General features: G+C 43.3%; 1 protein-coding gene across 1 annotated transcript in view; it reads left to right on the top strand.

The window, feature by feature from the left end:
* Positions 1 to 7687, top strand: part of cacna2d1a (calcium channel, voltage-dependent, alpha 2/delta subunit 1a) — a 76542-nt gene extending 68855 nt beyond the window's left edge. The window contains exons 33-38 of the mRNA XM_068717410.1: positions 1066 to 1118; positions 1431 to 1486; positions 2338 to 2464; positions 3255 to 3367; positions 4013 to 4095; positions 7061 to 7687. Coding sequence (XP_068573511.1) covers positions 1066 to 1118; positions 1431 to 1486; positions 2338 to 2464; positions 3255 to 3367; positions 4013 to 4095; positions 7061 to 7183 — 555 coding nt within the window. The 3' untranslated portion in view covers positions 7184 to 7687. The remainder of the gene's footprint in view (positions 1 to 1065; positions 1119 to 1430; positions 1487 to 2337; positions 2465 to 3254; positions 3368 to 4012; positions 4096 to 7060) is intronic.
* Positions 7688 to 8170: the final 483 nt, after the last annotated feature.

Here is an 8170-nt window from a genome sequence, read left to right as displayed (position 1 = left end):
ACATAAGCCAGAGACCATACACACACACACACACACACACACACACACACACACACACACACAAAGCCACCCACGTGTGCACACCCACACTTGCATGTTCACACATTTTGATAGCCATACATTTACATTTACTCATTTACCCTACAAGTACACATACAGACATTTGTAGCCATACCTGCCTGCTCACTCACTTCCAAATGATCACACACACACACACACACACACACACACACACACACACACAAACGTTCACTCACCAGGGAGCCATAAATCTGGATAGAGCCGATGAGAAGGGAAGCAGAGGGTATGGTGAAAGCGTTAGAGTGGGAGTTTGCAGGAACAGTAACAGGATTAGGTGGTCTAGCGTGCTTGGCTAACACACCAAGTGATGTAGAAAGAGGCACTGTTTTTCATCACGTACAAATCGCACAACTTGCGATGAAATGATGCAAACTGTCCGCGGACGTCAGCGGTGCCGGTGAATTTCTCTTAGATGCCGAAAGGCCATTACAGATAGTGGTAACAAGCTGATACCTAAGAGGGAGATTAAAGTATTCATAGGTATTTACAGATGCAAAAATTCCCCTTGCTAACAACAAGTGAAACCATATGATTTCCCGACTTGCAACACAAATGTATACACACGCTAATGTGACCAAAGCGAGATGAAAGTTGATGACTCGACACGCCATCACCTTTCAAGAGAAAGGATGCAACACTCATTCACCAAAACAAGGCCCTTGCATGCTAACACTAATCAAAGCAGCATGTTGGCCCTTTTATTCAAAGCGTGTGCTACTTTGTTTTCTCACTAGCTCGTTGTTTACATATTTATGCTCGCATCTGTTGAGGAGGATTGTTTTCTAATTTCCTCTCGAGAGGGAAGAAAATGCAATGTCTGCCTGGCCTTTGCGTCTTTGTGCCTGGCAAAACTGGACGGTGCAGTCACTGTAAACACAAGCACGATGTTCAGATTGGCTCATCCAGTTTAAAATGATTTGACTTGATTTTGTCTTTTTTTTCCTGACATTAATCCTCTTTTTTTTTTCTTTTTCTCCCCCTCAGCCCACAATTGCAGATATTTTGAATTTAGGATGGTTCGCGACAGCTGCAGCCTGGTGAGTCTGAACTTTTTTTCTACATGGTTGGCATTAGTGTCAGCCCATTTTCCCTCCAAATGATTGATAACAAAAATATACACTATAAAAGCCAGTAATTTAACTCAGATCCTAATGGAAAGCAGGCTAGGATTTGTTTCTCCAAAATGGACATATAGCATCTGTTTAATAGCTGAATTGTTCCCAGGACAGTCAGCATACCACAAAATCTTCCCTTGATTTATAGTTGCATTAGCATTTACACAAATGATTTATTGTGGATTATGTTCCAATGAATGCAGACATTTTTCATCCCTGGGTTTTTGCTCATAGGTCAATACTGCAACAGTTACTGGTCAGCGTCACGTTTCCCAATTTCCTGGACGCAGGTGAGTTCTCGTCAATTTGACGCAGAGAAAAGAATTGAGCTTTGAGGTTGTTCTTTTTTTGGGGGGGAATATTGAGCAAGCTCTAGGCCCGCTTAAATGGTCTCATTATGGAAATGAAATGGGTGTTGATTTTCACTTTGACAAGGTCTTAAAAGATATTGAACACATTATTTTCAAACTCTTTCTTCATCTTGAATTCTAGTGAAATAACATCAACACATGCCAAGAATATGTAGCCGAGTTGATAACAACATAGTTCATAGGAACACTCAGAGGAGTTTAAGTGTGCAATATGATTTCATGTTTATTGGTTTGTTCATCAGTTTGTTTGTTATTTTCCATTGCACCTTTTGGGATTTATGGATTTACAGTATGTGGTTTTTAAAGCACCACAGGGTCCCAAGAGCCCCCCCAAAAGAGAAATCCAGTGTGCCCTTGTGTACCTGGGTGTACAGTAGAGGGCTGGACAATCAGCTCTAACTTAATGCATTCTACATGTACAGTATATACAATAAAGTTGCGTGGATTTTTTTTTTTTGTAGTGGCAAAGTCAAAATACACATCATTATTTCGGATTGGCATTCTGCACCACTACAGATCTATGGTTCTAACAGATGTAGATCGTTAAGGCTGCACTAAACAACTAAATGTGTTTATATAGACTATAGATGAAGAGACGGCGTATCATAGTTCGCTCCCCTCAGCTTCACTGGGCATTTTAGTGTCTTCCAGCTTTTTGTTTTACGGCAAATTATCTTTCAACAATATTACACTTGTGTGATATTGTTGTGTCAGAGTGAAGACCCTGCTCACATGAATAAACACGAGTGCGTTTGTGTGTACCTCCACAGCCGAGATGGATGATGAAATGTCAGATACCATGTACAAAGAGCCCTGCATCACAGAGCAAACTCAATATTACTTTGAGACCAACAACCTGTCTTTCAGAGGCACAATCGACTGTGAAAACTGCACCAGGTAAAACCAAAAAAAAATCCACTCCTTCTCAGCTACACACCAGGCACTTAGTACACACACTGAGGGTATAGTGAAGGTCCAAACGCACTCCCTGCCCTGCACTGATGCGTTTGCATCCATGAGACACAAATGAAGTCCCCAGAGGTGGCACTAAGAGAGGGCTGTAAAAAGTCACATGCCATGAAGGTGAAGTCGAGTCACTAGTGTGGACCACCTTCTTGGTCATGTTCCCCTGTGTGTGTGTGTGTGTGTGTGTGTGTGTGTGTGTGTGTGTGTGTGTGTGTGTGTGTGTGTGTGTGTGTGTGTGCGCGTGTGCGCGTGTGCGTGCACCACTTTTAAGGCCCCCTCGTGCCCACTAATGGAGTGGCTGCCCGCATGCCGCGCGGCGTTCCTGCACATTAGCCGCACATACGTTTCTCTTTAACGACCGCCATAAAAAAAAATAAAAAAAAACATTTAAAAAAAAAAGCAGAGAAAATCATTTGTGCACCAGCGACATGTGGGTTTCGGTAAAGGTCCCGGAGGACAGCAGGGTGACACAGCAGGTCTGTGTCCCCCTTAGGAATGAAAGCAGTTTGGAGACTTCATTGAGAGATCCACAGTGCGCTTGTCATTGTGGTAAAGATTACAAGTGTTGCTTAGTCATGTATGTCTACTTTTAAAGCAGCGGACCAAAATGAGTGTCTTCCTTTCATTACTTTCTGGTTGCACAGCGAAATGTTATCTCCATCTTTCCTGGACTCAAGCCGATGTGTCTACTTGTGTCTCTTGCGTGTCCGCTCCTCTCTAGACTCTACCATGCTGAAAAGCTGCCCAAGACGAACCTGGTCTTCATCATCGCTGATGCGAAACTCACCTGCTCGTCCTGTGACACCAAGCCATTAATACAGGACGAACAGCAGTGTATCCTTTTACCCAACGCGGCCATCATCTGGCAGAGAACATGGACGTTTGATGCGGCGAACAGATGTTTTCAGAAGTTTTGTGTTTTAGACAAGATAATCATGAATGGACGCCGATCATCTGTAATTCTCTCTACTCACTATACCCCTCGTCTATCTGCATCCAGTAAATCCCACAGCCGTAATAATGAGGGAACATTTCCCCCAATAATTGACATTTAAAATGTGTCCCGGAAACACCAGATGTGTCTCATCGCATGCGCTGTGTCTGTAAAGCAGATGGCACCTTGTGGGATGCTTCTGCTGCATAGCTTACAAACAAATCTAGTATGCTCTCTCAAACACACAGGGCTGTGGTGAATTATAGATTAAGCATTTTTGGAAAACGCAATGCTCCAAAATGACTGCATCGCCGACGTATTGAGCAATGTTCGTGAGTTCCAAAAGGACTTTACTGGATCCGTTTGATCCGGACAGTAATACGATATATCCTAGTGATTTCCCACATTGATCAAAATGTTATCTATGATCATTTTCTGTTGGGTAATCAGATGGTCCTTTTTTATTCAGTAGACAATCCGTTGGTGCTTTTACTAACGCAGGATCACTTGGACACGTTGTTATGTTCCTGACGTTACTCATCCAGCTGATGGTCCGAATCCCTGTGAACTGGCTCAGAACCCTCGGTACAGGAAAGGCCCCGCAGTCTGTTTTGATAACAACGAACACGTAAGTTGCTTCCGTCCGACACGGACGGCTTCTGGTTGAGTCCAATTTGAACGGTACAGTTTTCATTGCGAAGGGTGCTCTGTGTAGGGTTTCAAGCTGCTAAACTGTGAGACTGTTGCTGCTTTATTAGTCTCTCAAGAATTAAAGAAGTATTGCAGGAAATCCAGCCTGAAATGGGGGGAAAAGCCTTTCAAATGTGTGCCCCGAGGCTACTGTTTTTGGGTTTCACTGCTAAAATCATTTGAGTTCATCGCCAAGAAAAATCTAGGTTTGGTTCCAGCTTACAGGACAGAGCTTCAGTCAGTACTTCTCGGACCGACAGAACTACGAAAGACCTTAGAGCTCGGTGGAACTGCAGAGTCGGCTGACGGTTCTCTGTGGTTCCTCACTTCAATCGACCCTTTTCACATTACCCATAGTGATTTGATATTATTTATGTGAAACTACGGAATACAACGGCTTTAAAAAGAGAACATGCATAACGACGAAAGACAGCTAAGCAGGAGTTGAGCGAACAAATCAAGCTTTAACTGGCCGGACAAAAAAAAAAACAGGACAAACAATTGGAAATTAGCCAATTATTAACAAATGTTATCATTACATTCGATGTTCAATCAAGTGTTAGTCTATAATATCCAGCCCTATCCCCAAAGTTACTGGGGGAGGACATTTCACCTTGAAGTTAAGGGGTGGAAACCGCAATATATTAGGGACCAATAAAAAAAAAGGACGGAAGGATTTCAGCCGGTCTTTTTTTTAAAAAAAAAAAAAAAGAAGAATCTAAGCTCTGAATCTCACTGGCCTGGAGCCCAAAATCCTTAAGCTGCACTCCTGATATGGAAACAATATTTCAGCGAAGAAATTCTACCCATGGCACCTTTCCATCACTAATATCTTCACACGGGTGCATGTTGTTTCTTTTTTGTTTTTGTTTTGTTGCGATCCCTCTAAAGCCGTATGTGTGCAGATTTCCCACGCAAAGACCAACAGCTGGGTGTTGCTCGACTTTGAATAACTGAGCTGAACAAACACATTTTCACGAGCAGCACACAATCTCTGCTTTGTGAAACCTCTGCGCTTGAACGCTCTTGTTTGTTTTCACTCTATCTTCTGTCTTTTCACAGTGTCAGAATTTGTCAGCCTTATGAATCAACTGTTATGCCTGCACTGTCTTGCTCAATCACATACACACTAACCCCCCCCCCCCCCACACACACACACACACACACACCCACAATATACATGTCCTGTACTACTATTGCCTCAGCTAAGTTTCATACCTTCTCTACTCATGTTTGCTTTCTAACTTCTCGCTAACTCTGTGGACCTTTTGCTGCATGATTCTCTTTCTCTCCGTTTCCTGTTCTGTGATTGGCTGTTGATGGTTAGGATGAGGCCCTGTGCCGAAGGAGCGCAGGCTCCCCATTGGCTTCCTCTCTGCTCATGTTACTGCTGCCACTGTTCATGTGCTGGCTCGGGTCAGTCCCATACCGCTAACTTTCTCTTTCATTGTTATTTTTCATCATTATCTGACACTCAATCTTACTGCCTTTGGCTCTTAACTTTTACACTCGTTCTCCTGGTGTTTCTATTCTCTTTTTTTTTTTCCTCACCCTATCTCTCTTTTTTTTCTTTTACATATCTAACTGTTTCTGCTTTGTTCCACGCCTGTGTGTCTTTTCCCATTGTTTTCCCACCCTTATCTTCCTCACCTGTCACTCTCTCTCATGTTCTACCACCATCTGTCTTCACCTCCCCCTAAACTTACCTCCCAGTCTCTTTCTGTCTCGCGCCAACATTTTTCTCCATCTCACCTGACTTTGAACTTTAAGCCATGCTCTTTGTATCTTTCCCCATCTATCATTGTCAGGCTCAGGCAATAGACTCCTGTGTCTATATCTGTTGACATCTGATTACTGACGTTGCCAGACGCTAGCTAAATCAGGCCACTCACTTCTCATTTGCATTGAGACGTTTGTGCGTCTCCTTTAATGATTCTCAGCTCCTTTCCTCTGCAAAAGCATATCGAGGGAAGACATTCTTTCCCTTGTACCTCACCAGATGCTAAACATACAGAGTGGGAGTCTCCGATCAGTTTTGGTCAGACATGATGGCTCAAAGTTTTCCAGTCAAGTTTAAAAGAGACATTTTCAAAGCTTTTATTTTATTTTCAGACCTCTTGTTTGATCCCTGCATAGTTCTGGTTGACCGTTTGCAAAGCCCCCCCCCCCCCCCCCAATCCCCTTAGCTAGTGTCGCTAACATGCTACACCTGTCAAGCTTTCCGTTGTCACATGGCGCTATGCAGTTTACAATGCAACGGGTCCTTGATTTCAGACAGAAGTAGATACAAACGATCTTTAGCCGTCAAAATCAGCAATCGCCTGATGAAATGACAACTGGCACTGGCACGCTTTATAGAACTTTAGCTGCAAGAATTGGTCAAAAATGGTCAACTGGTCAATTTTTAAATGTTTCCAGCTAACCTGCAGAGGGGGTCTTAAGTATACAGTATATACACTTGATGATCTGCATCCTGAACATTCAATAATCCATGTCAAGGGCATGAAAATAAAGATACAACATTACTCTTGTATTGCAATCAGTTCAAACGTTGTTTTAAGTATGGATGCTGGTCATAAATGGGGCTTATTTTGATGTGACCTTTAACCCCTCAATCTAATGTAGCGAATGTTTTGGCATTTTGAAAGGAAAAGGAAAAAACGACACTACTGTCCAAACGTATTAAACGCAGAGTATCGTTGTTATTACAGCTCCATGCACACCACTGTATGCAAAGAAATCCAAAAGCTTGACTGATTGACGTGCCGTGCGGTTGCTAAACTAAGAATAGACGATCTGCATTCGAGGGAAGGGGTTTTGTTGAACGGTCAATTGTAAACTCTTTAGTGTGTTGGCTTTAAAAATCAGTAACTTCACTTCTTTTCCTCTCCGCTCGGCTCCAGGAGGAGGACCCTGACTGTGGCGGGGCGTCCGGCCTGAGCCCCTCACTTTGGCTGATGGTGGCCCTTCAGCTGGTTCTGCTCTGGGTTTTGACTGGCTCCAGACCCCACAACGTCCCGTCATGACCTCTGAAAATCCTCATCACACCCTCTCTCTCTCGCTCTCTCTCACACACACACACACACACACACTCTCTCTCTCTCTCTCTCTCTCTCTCTCTCTCTCTCTCTCTCTCCCTCTGATATCTCCAAAATGGCAACCAGCATGCAACGCTGCCACCAAAATGAGGAACACCTGATGAGAAGCACTTACAAACACTAACAAACAAACCTGTGAGCCCCACATCTTGTCAGTTCCTCCTTTTGATACCTTCATTTTCAGGGGTTTCTTTTAAGTGATTTCACCAGGTGCAGTGTTGAAAAGAAATGTTAATTGGAAGATATAACTTTGAAAGACAAGAAAGACCTCAACCTCTGCCTACCGTTCATGTCTTCAATAGTCCCCGCCAGCTGAGATTAGAGGAATCCAGAGATTCATTTTGATTGGCGACTTCTGAACTTTCTCTGGATTAATGTCATTGGTGATAGAAATCAGACTGCCTTATATTATCAGAGGGTTTTAAATCATGATTTGGGGGGGGGGGGGTGGGGGGGGGGGGGTCTGACTGTTTATGAAAGATGTTGAGCAGTTCAGGATCAGCGCTGCTTTTTGCAAGCGTGTAATTTATTTTGAATCAATTTGCAGTGACTAGTTATTAGGTATTTATTGTTTGGTGATTGAGAATTCGGCCAAATTGCAGTAAGAGATGCCAAATCTTTACGTCACAACCTCGTGCCCTTCATTTGCCTCCGTTGGGTCGCTGAAAATAACGTTGTCTTAGACTGATTTTTTTTTTTTTTTTTAGATAGCACTACGCAGAACATTTTCACAGTGTCCCTGAGGGTATCGAAAGATGCATCGTCTTTACTTTCCCCTCGGTGTTCTTTCTCGTAGATACTGTATTTGCGGTGTGGATATCATTGTTCATCGTTTCGTTCATGCACAGAAACCAACCCTTCAACTGCCACAGGGCCTGCTTCTAAGTGTACGGATTTTAACGTTGTGGCTGAGCA

The sequence above is a fragment of the Cebidichthys violaceus genome, unplaced genomic scaffold, assembly GCF_023349555.1.
Source record: "Cebidichthys violaceus isolate CVI_PGR_0920_01 unplaced genomic scaffold, fCebVio1.0.p SCAF_21, whole genome shotgun sequence".
Taxonomy (NCBI): Eukaryota; Metazoa; Chordata; class Actinopteri; order Perciformes; family Stichaeidae; genus Cebidichthys; species Cebidichthys violaceus.
Note: the sequence above shows the minus strand (reverse complement) of the source record. Positions and strands in the feature narration are given on the sequence as shown.